The sequence below is a fragment of the Elgaria multicarinata genome, chromosome 2, assembly GCF_023053635.1.
Source record: "Elgaria multicarinata webbii isolate HBS135686 ecotype San Diego chromosome 2, rElgMul1.1.pri, whole genome shotgun sequence".
Classification (NCBI taxonomy): domain Eukaryota; kingdom Metazoa; phylum Chordata; class Lepidosauria; order Squamata; family Anguidae; genus Elgaria; species Elgaria multicarinata.
In genome coordinates, this window is record NC_086172.1 from 111,907,591 (window position 1) to 111,926,491 (window position 18,901).

At 39.4% G+C, this 18,901-nt stretch overlaps 1 protein-coding gene across 4 annotated transcripts in view; it reads right to left on the reverse strand.

Moving 5' to 3' along the window:
• LOC134392778 (golgin subfamily B member 1-like) overlaps positions 1-18,901 on the reverse strand; it is a 68,854-nt gene that overhangs the window by 8,209 nt on the left and 41,744 nt on the right. For all 4 annotated transcript variants that reach the window (XM_063117391.1, XM_063117392.1, XM_063117390.1 and 1 more), the window contains 4 exons: positions 7,876-18,702; positions 7,416-7,567; positions 4,702-4,861; positions 375-527 (listed from right to left, as the gene is read on the reverse strand). In XM_063117391.1, the coding sequence (XP_062973461.1) occupies positions 375-527; positions 4,702-4,861; positions 7,416-7,567; positions 7,876-18,702 (11,292 nt within the window). The remainder of the gene's footprint in view (positions 1-374; positions 528-4,701; positions 4,862-7,415; positions 7,568-7,875; positions 18,703-18,901) is intronic.

Here is an 18,901-nt window from a genome sequence, read left to right on the forward strand (position 1 = left end):
AGGAATGTTTTATGGTCCTGCAAATGTAGAGCAACTGTTTTCTCTCCATTGGTTCCCACCCACCCCATTTTTGGCCTGCTTCAGGTAAAAGAGGCAAGTTATAACATATAAAATATACAATTTCACCTCACCCCCATACCAAGTTTGATACTGATCACCAAAACTAAGCCCAAAAGAAATGTGCGTGTGTCCAGTTTTGCACGGGACATAACTATAAAACGAACTGAACATTTCTCTCTCACTGCTTCGTGACAGAACAAGGGGGCACTTTCCATGCACTTAAGAATTTAGATAAGGGGTGGGAGGGGGCTAATTGTTATTATGCACTGAGCATCCTGTTTAATCAGCAATCTTTACTTCACCTTTGTCTTTACCTTAGAATTTATCTGCTGGAAGCGCAGTTCTCTCTGGTGCATCTCCTGAAGGCAGCGTTGCAGTTCATTCTGAAGCTGGCTCCTCTCAGCCAGCAGACGGTCCACTTGATTCGGGGTGTCTGTGCTTCCAACAAGAGCAACAGTTTCTAATCCCTTAAACAAAATAATAATAATTTAAAAAGCTATAGGAATTGGCACTGTTACATGAACTTTCTACATTTACATTGCATTGCTATTTTAAAAGCGAAATGTTCTGACATGCTTAGGCCTAATAACAAACCAGGGCACGTTCATCTGGGATGCATAATTTACAGCACGTACGATTGTCGTTTCCCACATTTGTATCATGCTACCTCCAAGAAGCTCAACGTGATATTTTAAGCTTGCAACGACCCTGGGTAATAAATTAGGCTCAGGGACAGAGAGTGCCCAAGCCACCCAATGAGCTCTACAACTGAATGGAGAGACTTGTGTCTGGACCTCCCACCTTTCCCAAACCCAACTTACTAGTCACTGCAGCACACTGCACTCATCAGATATATCTTTCCTCGGCATATGTACTGCCACCTCAAGTCTCAGGCGCTTAAATGGAATGATGAGGCCCATGTGTGGGATTCAGTTTAAATAAGTTTAAATCCCTCCAAATTGGAGAACTACACCAAGCCTTCCCCTTCCCCATAAACAGGCAGGTAGAATCTTAAAAAATGGTTTCACACTGGCTCCCACACACGGCCCTGGATGCTGAAAGGGAGAGGGAAACAGTATACACGGGGCAGAATCCAATGGGATGCTTTTGCCCCCACTGATTCTCTTATGCCCCAATTCCATTATTTATTATTATTTATTTATATAGCACCATCAATGTACATGGTGCTGTACAGAGTAAAACAATAAAATAGCAAAACCCTGCCGCATAGGCTTACATTCACTGTGCAATCAGCCCCCAGCACTTGCGCAATGTTGTTTTAGCACTTCCGGGACAACTTGAAATGAAGGAAAACATTTATTTTTGGAAGGAGGCCGGTTGGCAGAGCTCACATAGGGGAACTGACCTGCTGACCTGTCTCCTTCCAGAAATTAGCATTTCCACTTGTTTTGGGGCTTCCTCTAAGAAGCACTAAAACTCCCTTATGTAAGCAGTGGGTCCCGCTCGTGCAATGGAATTGGTGAGACCCCCCACTTGCATAAGAGTGTTGGCAGGGCAGATGGGAATCCGTGGGTAAGTGTCCCGTTGGATTCTGCCCACAGTTCCCTATCTAGCTGGGGATATATGCACAGAAGCCTGTTTCCACATGCTTAACTGCATTATCTTTGACTGGATTAGAGTATACATGTATGAATCACAAGTTCAAAATATCACTAGAAGCATTTTGTTTTCTGAAAGCAGCTCTTGGTATCTTCCTACCCCAGGATCATATCTGGGGAAGAATAGGATTTATGCTCTGTGGAATAGGGCTTAATCTTTATGTCAAAACACGGATCTGCTCTGAGGGTCACCCTGCCTTTTTGGAAGATGCATAGTTGTTCCTTGACTGAAAGTGCACTGATCTTGGGCTGGTACACAGATCACACTAAATCACCCTGTGAAAAAGCCACAATGGGTTAGTTGTTAGCAGAACAACCCACGGTACGTCTGACAGGTGATCGGGCTTGCCGTGGCTTGTTCTCCCCTTCCTCCCCCCTCAATCCTCCAGCACATATTTCAGGCGCTTTTGCAGCAGGTTCCATCTGGTCTCCTTGTCCTGACTATCTCTCTTCAAGTCCAATCCTTTTTCAATCTCTGGCTTTAAAAAATAAATAAATCGGTGCCTCAAAAGTACACAAATGGGGGTTGCATTTTTTTTTATTTATTTATTACATTTTTATACTGCCCATTTGCTGGTCTCTTCTTTTCAGAGCAGTTACTGCACTTCAGTGAATGTGAGCAAATCTCCCTAACATTTTTTTGATAAAATCTAAGTAGGCAGCTGCATGGGACGGAGTGAATGGGGCCCCAATGGGATGTGTGTGCGTGCTGATACTGCTGAAGGTACCTCATTTGCTCCCTCCTGCTCAGTCATCTTCTAAGGGTTTAACTTTTTTAATTGTTAGGAATATTTGCACAAATTTACAGGCTGGGGGTGGAAGGGCAGTCACTGGCGAGGGAGACTGGACTGCCAAGAGCGGCATCCATTTTTTTGTTGCTTTTGCCAAGCAGCTCTGTATTGGGCCGGATGTGATGCTATGGCATCTTTTAGAGTTTGGATATTTTATTCAGCTTATCTCAATGCTTAGCTTGGTGTGTACAAACTCGAGGTTTTTTTTATCCATTTCTAAGTACATTAGATATTATTGGCATGGGGGTCCCAAGCTTGTGTTGCACTCCCACAAAGCATTTGGGATGGACGCAAGACTGTGACATTTCACAGAGATGATTCTCCCAGAGGTGTGGGTATACACTTTCTTTATTCATTTATATATATGGGCCCACTCCATATGCTTGACAAGGATCTTGTGCACGAAGTGTTGGGCCAGTCATAATTCTATCCCAGCTTGTAGCCCAAAACTTATTCCATATTCATTTCTATATACATTGGGTTTTATTGCCCTGGGAGTGGCATGCTTGACAAGTGCCTTGCACCCAAATGAAGTGTTGGACTAGATGCAATGGTATGCCAATGTGTAGAGGACACTCCCCTGGACGTTTGGGTGCATGGTTTAGGGTGGCCCAGCGCTTAGTTTGGTAGTATACACACCCCGGTTCTTCATCCATTTTTGAGAACACATTTTTGAGGGCATTATTCATTATATGCTTGATAGTGTCAAGTATCCCAAAAAAGTATTTGGGCATATAGCTAGGGGTGGCCGAAAGTTTAATTTGGGCTATAGCCGTAATCATTTATACATCTTTTGGGTGTTACTGCCACAGGGGTAGTATGCTTGACACTGTCTGGAGACTAAGCAAAGCATGGGCCTGAAGCAATGCTGTGCCAATTCATAGAGGAAACTGTACTGCAGCTGTGGGTAACCACACAAAGTACTCTGCATCTGGCAATCAACTTGATACCAACGCTGGTATCAACTTAAGCAGGCTGGTTCCCCTGGCAGCATGGCAGAGCTGGCCCTGGATGCAACCCTTATAAACTGTGTGTCGCAGGTTTATAACTTCCATTTAATTCTCTTGAAGTGTAGACTTTGCTAAAAAAAAAAATTACTCCTGGCTCATGTACTAAAAGGACAGAGTAACAAATCTGTCAGTCTTCTGTGTGTATTATTATTATTATTATTATTATTATTATTATTATTATTATTATTGCCATTTACTGCCATCTGTTGGTGTGAGAGAGGAGCAATATTTCCTTGCCTAGCTCGGGGTTTTGCAGCGCTTTGTTGAGAGGCTAAAAGAGCCGCGGTCCAGGCACTGCTATGTGTGGTTTTGCAGGTCTGTCCGCTTGTTGCTGGCTCTCAGCAGTGTTTTCTGTCCTTCTGTTGAACAGGAATGCCACACTCCTCTCTTTGGCAGCCACTCCCTTTGCTTTTGCAGATGATCCAACTTCCAGCACCTCCGTATTGATTGCTCTTGGAGGGTGCAGGAGGTTGTCTTCTTGGACAGGTGATCTCAATATGCTTCATTGCTTTCTCTCCAGCCTTGGCTCCAGCATGTTTCTTTGGCGGAGCCATCAAAGCTGACAGGAAAGGAAAGCTAATAATAAAGGAAAGTAGAAAAGCCGAGTCTCCAAGAAGATAAGAAGAACAGAAGAACAAGAAAAGTCTTAAGTTTTACAAGGGGGAAGGACAAATTCAGAAAGAGAGGCTTAAGATTTTCTTCTTCTTCTGGGAAGAGATAAACTGCATCTACTTTTGAGGGAGGCAGGAAAATAACTGGTGAGGAGCTTATTCTGAGAGGATAAAGTAAAAAGAAAACCCTAGTCATGTGATCCTGCCTCTTGAGCCCTGATAGGAGAGTCAAGTCCACTCTGCACATCCTCCTACGCCAACAGAGAAATGTAAGTATGTTCAACAAGTTACTTTTGTTAAAGAATGAGAAGGCTATTTTAAATGTCACTTACGGTGTCAGACCTAAATCCCGCTGCGTTTAATGGGGCTTATTTCCTAGGATTACAGCTTCAGAACTTGTGTGACTTGAAAACTATCTGGATGTAAATGTAAATATGAAAGCTGGCATTTACGGGAACTGAGGGGGTGGAGCCAGCATTTGTGTCCACGTCCCCCAAAACAGTTTTTGCCCTCATGCGTTCAGGTGAACACCTGAACAGGACTATAGGGCTATGCATTCTACACATGTTTAAAGAGTTCTTTGACCGGTTTCATGAATATATTGTATTACCTTGGTTGGGTAATTGCTACCAGCAGATTTAAATCCCTGAGATACTACTTCGTGATGCACTTTTTGTAGTTCTGCAATCTGTTGCTCTTTTTCTGCAAGAGTTGCCTGGAATTGATTTTGAAGTGCTTGAGATTCTGCCAGCAGAAGATTATTTTTCATTCTAGACAGATAATATTAAAACACTGTTAAACAAAGTTATGTTATTAATGTTCAGACAGTTCTTGCTTTAAATTAGTGAGGCTAATTTGGAGGAGGAGGAGGAGGAGGATTTATATAGCTAAAGTTCTCTGGGTGGTTCACAAAAGTTAAAAACAGTGAACATTAAAAACATACAAAATTTAAAATCATAAAAAGCATAAAATTAAAAAAAACCAGAAAATTGTCACATATTGTTCACATAAGGAAGATTAACAAGCCAGTTGAGAAGAGGGGCTAGTTACCTTACAGCTACCCCTCTTCTGGTTCTTCCCCCAATCAGATGCTTCCTGGCAGCTTTACCAGCTTCTCCTAGGGTCTGGTGGTGGTGCTGTATGCTAGTTCAGTCCAAAACAAAACCTCCCTCATCCATGATTTGATTGCAGATAAGGTATGTATTACTGAGACCACTGGATGGGTGAACTGGAAGGGGTTATTCTCACCCAGCTGTGTACCAACACTGACTCGTGGTTCGGGGAGGGATGCATTACTGTGGTCTATAGGAATACAATCTTCCCCTCTATGCTTCCTGTTCATTTGTGTACAACTCCTGAGTGTCTTACCTTGTGTTGGGTACCCAGGACAAATTAGGGATTCTGCTGGTATACCGCCCACCCCACTACGCTTTAGAATCCCTGCCTGGGCTGGTGGAGGTTGTCTCGAATTTGGTGCTAAGGACCCCTAGGATGATGGTTCTGGGGGATTTCAACTTCCATGCTGAGGCTGCTGTATGCGGGGCAACTCAGGAATTCATGGATGCCTTGAAAATCATGGGACTGTCTCAACAAGTCATCAGCCCATTGTATGTAAAAGGACGTACGCTTGATCTGGTTCTCTCGAGTGGACAGGATGATAATCTGAAAGTTGGGGAATTAACTTCTATCCATGGTCGAATCACTTCCTATTGGGGTTTAGACTCTCAGCAGCCTTTCCTCTCTGCATGCTGGGGGACCTATTAAAATGGTCCTCCTCCAGAACCTAATGATTTCCAATGGATTCCAGAAGGCTCTGGGGGATTTTCCTGCTGGTACAGCTGGTGCTCCGGTTGAAGCTCAGGTCACTCTGTGAAATGCAGAGATGACTTGGGCACAGTTGGCACAATTGTGCCCAAGCACCCTCTCCATCTGAGCAGAGCCTGGCCAGCACCTTGGTATACACCCGAGCTGGCCTGGTATATGAGGCAAGAGGGGAATGGGTAGAATGCAGGTGGAGGAGACTGAACACATGTTAGAACTAATTATCAAGCCTACTCTGTGGCGGTAAAAAGGACGAAGAGACAGTTCGTTTCCACTAGCATTGCATCTTCTCAGTGTTGTCCAGCAGAGCTTTATGGTTTGTGGCCTGCTAAACTCTGGATGAGGGAGGGAAATGGTGGAACCCTCAGTAGCATGCAGTGACGAATTTTCACTGCACTTTGAAGACAAAGTGGGTGATCTCTACTGAGAGAAGGACAGGGTGACTGTGACCTTGTTGATTCTCCTGGACCTTTCAGCAGCTTTTGATTCCATTGACCATGGTGTCCTTCTGGATAAATTGTCTGGGTTGGGAGCTGGAGCACTGCACCCCTACTTGGATGACCAATTCCAGAAGGTGATACTAGGGGATTATTGCTCTGTGCCTGCCAACTACGCTATGGAATCCAATAGGGCTTTATCCCCTATGCTGTTCAATATCTACATGAAACTGCTGGGGGAGGTTACCCAGAGGTGTGGGCTCAGGTGTCATCAATATGTGGATGACACCAACTCTACCTTTCTTTTTCATCAAACCCAGTGGCCACTCTGAATCAGTGCTTGGGCACGATAATGGACTGAATGAGGGCCAATAATCTGAGGTTCAAGCCAGATAAGACATAGGCACTGTTAGCGGGTGGTCCGTCTGCCTGTCTTGGTGAAGTTCAACCCATTCTGAAGGGGGCTGCACTCATTCTAAAGGATCAGGTTTGTACTTTGGAGGTGCTTTTGGATCCAGTACTGTCACTTGAGGCACAGGTGGACTCAGTGGCATGGAGCACCTTTTATCAGCTCAGGCTGATATACCAACTATGTCTTTATATGGACAGAGATAGCCTTGCTACAGTTATCCATGCTCTGATAACCTCTTGTGTGGATTACTGCAATGCGGTATATGTGGGGCTGCCTTTCAAAACAGTCCAGAAACTTCAGTTGGTCTAAAACAGGGCAGCAAGATTGTTAACAGGGACTCACTAATGAGATCATATTATGCCAGCACTTTCCCAACTGTACTGACTGTCAGTCCATGTCCAGGCCCGATTCAAAGTGCTGATATTAACATTCCAAGCCCTAAACTGTTTGGGACCAGGTTATCTGAAAGTTCATCTCCTCCCATACATACTTGCTCAGACTCTAAAATCATCTTAATACGTATCAACGTTGATACTTTTGATGCAGCCTACCAGCCAATTTAAACGTGAACTACAAAAAAATTCCCTACCTGAATATTATCAAAAAGGAACATTCATAAGGCATTTTACAGCTCATACTTAAAATGTACTTTACCTTAATCCAACTAGTTCATTCTGGAATGAGGCTCTTTCTTTCTCAGCTTCTTCTTGGAAAGCTTTTGTCTGGTGCAAGTCTCTTTCGAGGTCATTCACTTTGGCTTTTAGTTGTGATATCTCAGCTGCTGCAAGATTAGTTCCTTCTTTAACCTACAGAACAGAAACAATTTAAGAAAACAAGACACGCTATTTCTAAAGAACTATGGTTAGCACATTTTTTTACGATGGCAAATATACACAGATGTATAATTCCATTTTTATTTATTCAGCTAGCAGCTTCAAACATATTAAGTTTGAAAAGAAAAGAAAACATGAATACTGCAATCCTATACTTGTCTACTCACAACTAAATCCCACTGATATCAATGGGACTTACTCCCAAGAAAGTGTGTAGGATTGCAGCCTAGGTCTTTATTTTTTCATAAATGTTGTAGGACATTACACCTAATTTTACTTACCAGTCTGTCCCTATCCATCTGAAGAGTCTCCAAATTATGCTTAAGAGAACTAATCTCATGCATGTAGTCAGAGGGTATGGAAATCGGACTTGTGCCCTGCTGAGCTTCATGAACTACTCTCAGCTTGCAGAACGCCCGCAGAAGTCTGTCTCTGTCATCTTGAAGACTGGCCATAGCCTTGGAAAAGGCATCCATCTGCTGAGCATAAGTCTCACACTCAGATGACAGTCTGCTAATTTCAAGGTTTCGGGTATCTAATAGCTTGCACAGCTTTTCAAGTTCATCAATAAGCTGGTCAAGAGTGATCTTGCTTTTAGTTTCCAGTGATGCCTGGTTCAAAAGGGCATTTTCTTTGAGCACACTGAGAACATTTGATTTGAACTGACTTTGCTCGGTTTCCAGCTTGTCTGCTCTTCTTTTTTCAGACCTGAGTTCAGACGTATATTTGCTCTGAAGTACCTTGAAGTCTTCAATTAATCTCTCCCGATCATCTTGCAGAGCTGTCATCGCTTTTCCAAAAGATTCAATTTGAGATCTTAGTTCTTTATTCTGAAACTGAATTTCCAACATCTTCTTTTGTGGGGATTCACTTGGTTCATACTCCAATAACCTAGTATCCTGCTCTGTATCTTCTGTATTTTTGCCAACCATTTGCTGGACTTCTTGTAATCGTTTCTCAATTTGTTCTTCAAGCTGGTTGCTGACAGCAAGTCCTTTTATCTGATCAAGTCTGTCGCCTTCCTGATTTGGAAATTTCTGTTTAGATTCAGAAGTTAACCTCTCTTTGTTTATAGAAGTAATCAGAATCTCTAAGTCATAAGCTTTTGATGATAACTTTGCATTTTCCAGTCTTAGAGATTCTAAATTCTCCTCCTGTGCTTTCACTGTCAGCTGCATTTCTTTCATATTTTTCTGAAGTTCAAGTTTTTCCTGTTCAAGACTCTTAATGCTTTCCAGTTTCTGTGTCAGTAATTCTTTCAACTGATTATTTTTTAGTGATAAAACTTGGTTCAGATCTTCCCTATACTTTATAAGTTGTGCAGTGAGCATTGCATTTTCAGAATGAAGATCATCTATCTGATTTAGGAGCTTCCTTAATTCTTGTTTCAAGGTCATGTTTTCATTTGCACTGTCTACTACAAGTCTCTCCTTCTCACATAAAGCAACTTTGTGCTCACACTCTAGCTTTTTGTGTTTAGAAAGCAAGGCATCCCTGTCATTTTGAAGAGATGCCATTGCCCTTTTAAAGGCATCAATTTCACTGGCAATCTCGGCCCTGCCTTGAGCTGCTTTGTCGGCTTTCGTCTGAAGATTTTTCAACTCATTCTTCATCCTTTGACAAGCTTCATCAGATTGCTCTTTGGCCACCTGTACAGTCTTTATTTGCTGATCATATTCTGAAACTTGCTGTCTATGCTGAGTCTGTATTTGAGCAAGGTATCCAGAAATTTCTGTGTCCTTTGAAGAAATTAGAAGAGAAATTTCTGTATCTTTCTTATTCAGCATGGCCTTCATTTGGCCAGCAATGACAACCTGTTTTTCCAACTCAGCTTGGATCTCACTATTTTCCAACAGAAGCTGTTGTATTTCTTGTTCTTTTGTTGTCAAATTAACTTTCAATGCTTCCACCTCTTTTTCTAAAGTATTATTTTTTATGAAATGGTTAAGAGACTGTTTTTCTTTAATCAGAGCCTGCAAAGAATCTTCCTTTGACTGCAAAGCAGTTGCCAGTTCACGTTGTCTGTTCTGCAGAGTGACATTTTCTTCCTTTATTCGAGAAAGTTCATTAGAATGATGTGAGTCTACAGAGTCTTGCACTGTATGCTTTGGACCTTCCATCACAGAACTTTTGAGCTCTAATTCTTGAACTTGAGACATTTTTGCTTTGATTTCTTCTTGTAAGGATGATATTGTGACATTACTGGCCTCTATCTGTCGCTGTTTATTTTCAATAGCTTCTTTGAACTGCACTTCCCAATTTTTCATTTCACCTATGACTCTGTCCCTGTCATTTTGAAGTGAAGACATGCACTTGGCAAAAGCTGCCAATCTGGCTAAGGCATCATTCAACTCAGACTGAAGATTCTTATTCTGCATGTCCCTCCTGCAAATTTCTTCTTGCAACTGATGATGTTCACCAACGACGGTCTCTTTCTCTTTTTGAAGGACATTGTATTTTTCTTCTAGGTTTAGCCATTCTTTTTGGCAAGTTGATTTTAGCTGCTGAAGTCTCAACTCCAGTTGGCTCTCATATTCTCTCTTTTGATTTAATATTTGGTTCTCTTTCTTTTTAAGTTCTTTTTTACAATTCAGGTTCTCATTCGCTAACTGAGCTGTTTCAGCCTTACACTCATCCAACAAAGTTTTCTGTGAAGACAACTCTTCATTTAGCTTCTGCATCTCCTCCTTTGATTTGATAAGCTTTCTTTCAGCATTGTTTAAATCTTTCTCTAATTTTTCACTTTTGGATTGTGACAACTTCACAGATTTTTCCAAGTCCAAGATCATCTCCTGATATTGAATAGAATTCTTTTGCAATTGATTGATCTCCTGTTGTTTTTCCTTTAAAAGTTCTTGCAGCTCTTTTGTTCTGTTCTTTGTCCCATTATTGTCTCTCTGAGCAGATTTCACTTTTTCTTCAAATACTCTGACAAGATGCAGCTGCTGTTCTTCTTTTTCTCTAATGGTGTTACATTTCTCTGCTTTTAAATCTTCCAACTGCTGTGTGAGTGAGCTGACTTGTACCTGCTTTGCTTTCAATCTGTCTGTCGTTTGGTCCAATTTTTTAATGTGGTTGAGAAGCTCAGTCTCCAAACATTCTCTCTCATTTTTCACTTTATATGATATTTCTTGAACATTTTCTAATTCTTCCTGTAACAGACATTTGTCATCTTCTAGTATTTTAATTCTTTCACCCAGGCTTACTATTTCCTGATTAAGACTTTTACAATAATTTTCTAACTGTGATAAAGTGCTTTGTTTCTGATACATTGATTCTTCAGCATCTTTTAACCTTTCTGACATAGTTTTGTTCTCTTGCTTTAAAATCAGTACACTTTTCTCTTTTTCTGAGATCCCTTCATTTAACAAATGGATGTGTTTTAATAATGAATCTTTCTCATTGAGAGAACCACTGATCTTGGACTGCACATCAAACATGTCCAATTCCAACTGTGTTTGCAGTTCCCTCAGAGTAGATTTTGTTAAGCTAAAATCCTTAGAAAGGGCATCTTTTTCTTTCTGAGTTTTCTCTAGGGTTTGTTTTAAAGTCTCAGAAGTTTCTTTTAATTGCTTATTTTCCTCTGTTAGCTGCTTGTTCTGAAGAATAGATTCATCAACATCTTTTTGATATTCTTCCAAGCACAGTTTGTGCTCAGTTACCTGCTTTTCTGCTTCAATCTGCAGTTTATTGATTTCATTCTCTTTAGATTCAACTAACTGCTTCAGCTGATCCTGCACTGCTGTGTTTTCATAAATTGCTTTTTGAAGCAGCTTCTCAAGTTCCTGTTTATCAGATTCCCTCTCATTTACTCTATGAAGAGCTTCCTGCTTTTCTTTTCTAGTGACATCAATGATTTTCCTCATTTCTGCTATTTTACTACTAATATTCTCATAGGCCTGGAGCAGTGACTCATATTCCTGCTTTAGTTCACTGTGTTTAGCTTTCCAATCTGTTAATTCAACTGTCTGAGAATCTTTTAATGAGTTCAACTGAAAAGAAAAGGCTTCCTTCTCTTGGGCGATAGTCTCCATAGTAGACTTCAGACTTTCACATGCAGCAGTTAGGTTTTCATTTTCAGTTAACAATCTAGCATTTTCCTTTGCAAGAGTCTGCTCCTTATGCAATGTTGTATTCAAATCTTGTTTTTCGCTGCTCAACTCAGACACCAGAAGTCCAAATGTGTGAGCCTTATCAACCAGTTCTTTGTTTTCCAACATTAGTGACTCCATTTGATCTTTTAGAATTTTGTTTTCTTTCAGAGCCTCTTTACGTGATATTAAAGCAGCTTGGAGCTTTCTTTGGAGACGTTCCCTATTCTTTTCTTCAGGATCATACTTCTGTTTTGGGGGTTGATAGCTCCCTCCATTTATATTTTTCTCCATCTGTTCCCGAGTCATTTCTGCTGGTGGCTGATCTTGATCAACTGTTCTTCCTGTTAACATCCCTCTTCCTGTATGAGCGACATCTAGCAATGGAACAGAGTTGTCTGTGTCTTGAATTCTGTTCTGCAGCACTGAATGCAGACACACGATCTCTGGGTTCTCTCTTTTATCTTTTACACATGCCACCACATCTCTGCCTATATTAGAAACTGGTAAAACCTTCTCCCGTAACATGTTTAACTCCATCAATAGCTCCTTGTTTTCTTCGCTGGCATGTCTTAACTCCTCTTTCATATTAATTAATTCTATATTTGATTTCTCTAGAGTGCTTATAAACTCCTCCCTCTCCTGCCTCATTTTTTCAAACACTGTTTTAAAATGCTTGGCTTCTTCCTGGCTTTCCTGCAAATTTTCTTGTAACTGTGAGACTTCTTTCATTATTTCCTTCCCATGGTCAAATTTGCCTTTGAGATCCTTAAGAGAATGATGTAAATATTTGATCTCTTTATCTTTCTCTGAAATTTGTGTGTTGGCTTCTTGAACATCACGCTTCAAGTTTTCAATTTCTTCCAGACTGAAGAAATTATCTTTTTCATTTTTTTTATGGAGAATATTCTTTTCATTATTCACACTTTCAATCATAGCTTTAGCATGTATCAATTCATTTTCATATGTTTCCACTTGTTGCTGAAGCTGACCTCTCTCAATCAGCATATTGTCTTTGTCTTGCTTATACTGCTGTTCCAGTTGTTCAATAGAGATCATCAGATTTGCTATCTTTTGTTCCTTTCTATCAAGTTCGAGTGACTTCTCTTTTAACTCTTTCTTAAAATGTTCTTTTTCTTCTGTAAGTCTAGCATAGTCATTATGGAATTTCACTATCTCAGCCTCTTTGGCAATCAGCGTGCTTGTCATCTTTTCCGATTCTTCTACCATAACATGATCCTTCATCTTTAACTCCTCTGACTCCAGTGTTTTTAGCTTAGGGTTTTCATGGTGATGGAGATCTGCAGAAGAATCCATCTTTTTCTGCAAAGAACTCAGTAGTAACAAATTAGAGTCAAATTCTTCACACTTTTTTTGATGAAGTGCCTGGAGTGCTTTATGTTCCCTTTTTATGAGCTCAAAGTCTTTTGTTAATTCATCAAAATTGGCTAATAGTGTAGCATGTTCCTCCATTTGTTTCTGAGTTTTTCTAGTGCTTTCTTTACGGGCTACAAGCAATGCCTGAAGTTTCTTTTGCAGGATTTCCTTCTCTTTCTGCAACTGATTAATTGCACTCTGCAGATGTGTATCGTCACTACAAGAGCCTTCAGGACTTAACGTAGCTTCTGACATATTCATTTCTGTTAATGTTTTTTCTCTCTTTGCAACTTCAGCTTTGAGATTTTCTATAGTTAAGAAAAGTTGAGAACATTCCTCTCCATATGTTCTCTCCTTCTCAGTAAGCACAGACTGCATTTGGGCAAGCAGAGAATCTTTCTCCTGTAGGCATGTTAAACTCTTTTCAGACATGCTTTTTTGTTCAGCAATAGTATCTTTGTATTCTGTAACATCCTTCTGCAGCTGTGCCAAGCATGTTTCTTTAGTGGATAATATTTCACTCATGTTATTTATCTTGGCATTTTTTTCTAACATTTGATCTTTCAGTCCTTCAAGTTGGGATTCAAGATTTTTGTTGTGAGCTTCAGAAATTTTAACCTGCTTTGTTAATTCATTGACTTGCTCCAGTAAATCTTCTGTTTTTTTACACTCTTTTTCTGTATATTCCTGACCATCCTTTTCAAGTTTCCCAATCTTTTGCATTAAATCTTTCCTTATTATCAAAGCTGCCTGAAGCTTCTTCTTCAGATTCTCTTTATCCTGACTTAGCTTTTCCAAAGTAATAGTTATCTGTGCCTTCTCATTCAGTAAGTCTTTAATTATAACTTCTTTGTCAGTCAACACCATTTGACTGACTGCAAGTTCTTTCTTACATTCTTCCACCTGCTGTGATAATTCAATTGTCTCTTCTGTCATACTATTCCGAATGGCTTCTAGTTGCTGCAATTTGATGGTAAGAACATTTTTTTCTTCAGAAAACTTCACCATTTCATTAGACATAGATTCCATTACTTGAGTAACTGAGCAGTCCTTTTCCTTTAATTGCTGGCTTAGAGTAGAAATTAAATCCTTTTGTTGGTTAGTTTGGGAAATCAGGTTTTCTATCATCTGGTTTTTCTGCTCTAGCTCTTCTAAAAGTTTGGCTTCTTTTTGACATTTGGTTTTCAATGTCTTGCAACTGATTTCAAGTTCTTTTCCTAATGTATCTATCTTTTCCTGGAGAAAAGTAACCTGTTTCTTCATGTCTGTTAATGCAATGTCTGTTTCTTTACAAACAGACAGCTGCTTACATAATGCCTCCTTAGCACTACTCAATTCATTTGACAGGTATTCAATCTCAGATCGGTTAGTATTTTTAACTTTCTCAAAGTCATTCTGTATCAGCTCTTTTTCTTCCTGCAGCAAACACATACTTTCCAGTTGATTATTCAAGTTATGTATTTCTTTCTTTCTCTCTGAAAGGGCCTGCTGCATTGTCATTGCTTCTGTTTCTTTGCTGAGAATGCTATCTATTAGAGTAGATAATTTTTCCAATTCACTTTTAGTTACTTGCTGACCAGCATCAATATCACTTTCTTTGATGAAATACCTGCTACTTGATAATGTGCACAGTAGTCTAGATAGCTCTTTTTTAATACTGTCCTGTTCTTGATGCAAAGATTGAATCTGAACATCTTTTGATTTAATTTCCCTTTCTAAATATCTCAGTTGCTCAAGATTAATTTCATTTTGCTGAGTTGCCCTATTACATTCTGACACCCATCTGTTTTCTGAATCAAGGAGACTTTGTTCTAGTTTTTCAACCTTAAACTTTAATTCACCAACTTCTTTGCCCTTCACACTAACCTGCATCTGCAACTGCTCTCTCTCATTCTCCAGCTGCAAAGTGACGGCATGTAGGTGCTTTTGCGATTCATTCTCACTGCTTTCTAATTTTTCATGAAGTTCTTGTAGTTCTTTTGATTTCTGCTGTAATTTGTTCTGATACTTAACCAGCTCTTTGTTTTCTACACTCAGTTTATCAAAATTCTCCTGTAAAAGACTTTTGTCCTTAATTAAAGAATCCACCTGGTGTTGCAATTTTTCTATAGAAAGTATGTGGTTGTGGCATTCTTGACAGGATTTAGAATTCACAAAGCTAAGCTCAGAATTTAAGTTTTCAATATGTTTAGCCTGCTCAGTGCATTTCTCCTGTTCAGCCTGTAGAGCAATCTCTCTCTGTTGAAAATTTTGCTTCCACAGATCAACTTGCTCCAATGTTTTCTGGTACTCTGATTTTGCAGACTCCAGTTCAACTGTCAAAGTGTCCATTTTCTTCTGGCTACTGGCAATGATTTCATCCTTCTCTTGTAAAAGTTTTTTTAGGGTAGCAGCACCTTTTTCTAGTTCTTCTCTAAGCAGTTCAATCTCATTAGTAAGCGCCCGAACATTGCTTTCTGCTAGCTGCACACTGACATCTTTCTGATCTAAAGAATTAAGTAATCCCGTAATAAACTCTTCCTTTTGATTTAGAGTAGCACTGAGTTCATTTCTTTGTTCATACTGAGCAGCAAATTTGTCCTGCAAAGACAAGAAAGCATTCTCTTTTTCCTGTGCTAGTTCTTTTAACCTTTGGATTTCTTGGGTCAGTTCATTAATTTGACCATGAAGCTGAGAAACTAACTGTAATTTTTCTTCATTTATTTTTAATTCCTCTCTCAGTTTTTTCATGAGACTGGCATTATTCAAAAGAGAAGCCTCTTTTTCTGTCAGTGCCTGACTAATATCGTTTATTAATTTCTTCTGATCACTTATTTCCTTTTTTAGATTCAAGTTTGATTCTTCTACATCTATAGCCTGCTTCCTCAATGTCTCACATTCGCTTTCTTTCTCTTGACGTTCAGCCTTCAATTTACTGTTAAGCAATGAAGTATTATTCACCACCAACTCCTTTTCAAAAACAATTGCTTTTAACTGTTCTGCTTCAGAGGTCAACAATTCAACATGCTTCTGCTGCTCCTCCTGCTTTTCTTTTAAAAAATTGTCTTTCTGTGTAATTGACTTACTTAATTCTTCAGTCTTTTCTATCGTGTTTTTAAGCTGACACTGAAGGTCAGAAATTATTTCCATATTCTCAGACAGTTGAACTCTAAGCAAATCAGACTCGTCAGATTTATCTTTAAGCAATTTTAAGTCTTGAGCTTGCTTCTTCAATTCATTTTCTTTTTCTTGCACTTCCTGCTTAAGTTTACCAGATTCACAACCTAGAGCCTGCACCTGGCACTGCAAATCTGAAATCATCTGCAAATGCTGTTTTTCACCTGCATCTTTGCTTTCTTTCATTTGCTGAATCAAAGCTTCCCTCTGGGAAAGTACAGTGTCTTTATCTTGAAAACTCTTCTTTAAGGTTTTTATTTCACTGACTAAGATATCAATTTGGTCTATAAAGGCTAAACTACTATGATCTTGCTGAGGCAATTGTGAATTTAAAGAAGTGATTCCTTCACACTTTTTCATTAATGTAGCATTGATTGTTTCAATCTCTGTCTTCAATTTTTCATTTTCTAATTTCAACATGTGAGCTTCATGTTTCATGGACACAATTTCATGCTGATATTGTGTTAACTGATGCTGAAAATCATCACATTCACTTGACTTAGTATTGCAAATAGACAAAGCACTCTCTTTTTCACATTTCAAAACATCATTTTCTTTGACTAATTGTGCTAGCTGATCATTTAAGGCTATGTACTCTTCTCTTTTCTTGGCAATCTGCCTGTGGAGATCCTCAAGCTCTAGCCCTTGAGATAATAGAGCAGAGTCTTTTTCTTCAACCTGATGAGATAACTGTATGCCATCACCTTGAAGCCTTTCTACCTGCCTCTCTAATGCTATGATATTAACCTGCTTGTCTTCTATTTGCTTAAGCAAAGTATCAGTATGCATGGTTTTTTCTTCAAGAGACTTGCTTTTTAATTTAAGCTCCATTTCTATATCTTGAATTTGTTTCTGTAGTAACAATATTTTTTCTTCCTCTTGCCTAAGCTGTTGGACCATTTTATTATACCCTGACTCTTTCTGGCTTAGCATTACATCTTTTTCTAGCTCTCTGTCCTTAGCTTCCTTCAGTTGAGTGCTAAATGACTGTATTTCTTCATGTAACTGTTTTGTCATTTCTCTGGTTTGGGAGAGCTGATCAGCTAACACACCACATTCCTTTTCTTTCTCTAGCAACTGCTCTGCGACTGAAATGTCTTTTTGCTTTACAAGGCCTGAGAGTTCTTCAACCTTGCTTCTTAAAGTTTCTTTATCATGGCTGACTTCTGAAAGCATTTTTTGGTGTTCCATGGCACTAGCAGACATCTTACTTTCCATCTCTGCAATAAGTTGAACACGTTTCATCTGTTCACACTCTTTCACATCCAGTAATTTGGACAAACTCTCATTCTCACTGATTAGCTGTTGCTTCTCTTTCTCCATAGTATGTACCTCATTTCTAAGACCTTCATTAACTTTAAGCTGGCCTGCAAAGTCCTTTTCTTTTTGCTCAAGAGCTACCTGCAGCTGCTTATTAGCCAGGGTGTTATTTTGTCTTTCTCTTTCCATCTTATTAATTATTTCACATTTTTCATGTAGTGCATTATTAACTTCTTTCCACTGCATTTCCTTGTTATCCAGTTCTCCAACTATCTTGAGCTTCTCCTTCTCACTTTGCTGCTCAACAACTTGAAGCTTGTCTTTTAATGAAATTATGATTTCGGATTTTTCTTGTAAAGACTTTTTAGCGATTTCTAGATGCTCAGTATGTTCAGCAAGCTGTCTAGATAAATTAGACAACTCTTCATCTTTTTTAGCATTTTCTAAAGTTAGTTGATTGTGTAAGTCTTTCACTGACTTCAGTTCATTCACAAAAGTTTGCTCTTTGTTCTCTCTCTCTTTCAGCAAAATGTTCAGCTTCTCCTTTGAAGAGATATGTTCATCAAGCTGGGATTTGAGATGCTCTGTTTCCTCCCTACATTTTATCTCTGTTTCTTGCAACTTTTCAGCTGATTTACTTATTTGTTCCTTAAGCAATTTAATTTGTGATTCGCACTCCGTGAGTTTGTTGCTGTGTGTAACATCACGGGTCTTGATTTCAGAATGAAGTTCTTTCATTCTTTTGCTGGTTTCTTTGATTTGCCTAACCAATTCCTCATTTTCTTTGGTTTTAGCTTCATTTTCAATTTTCACCTTTGACAGCTCTGATTCTATTGTACTTAACTGCTCAGAAAGTCTTGAAAGTTTTGTGCTTGCATCTTTCCCATCTGCTGTTTGTACATCTTTCAGCAACTGGACTTCCCTTTCAGACTTGGACAGTGCTTCTTCTATTTCTCGTATTTCATTCTCTTTGCACTTGATCTGGCATTTAAGAATATTAATCTGTTCAGAATACTCAGTCATACTGGAAGAAAGAGCTGAAAGTTCTTTATCTTTCTCAGCTAAAACTTCTTTGAGGTTGTCAATTTCTCTTTCCCGTCTCTGCAGGTCTTGAATGAGTTGAGATCTCTCTTCTAGATGGCTTGTGTTCAATCTGTCTAGTTCTTCATTCGTCTGATCAAGGTCCAGTCGCATTAATCCTATGACATCCTCCTGCTTCACGGTCTGAAAACAAAAATAAATGAGACAATTTAAGCATTAATTCAACAATACTAGCTATGACTGAGACACTGCTGCTTAGCTCACCCAAGGGCATGGTGCCAGCCCACTGTACCAGGATGACTGACTCCATATACTGCTTTTGAAATACCTTCACTTTTAAAATCAGTGTGTTATGAGGCCGAGGATGCTACTTCTTCAACAA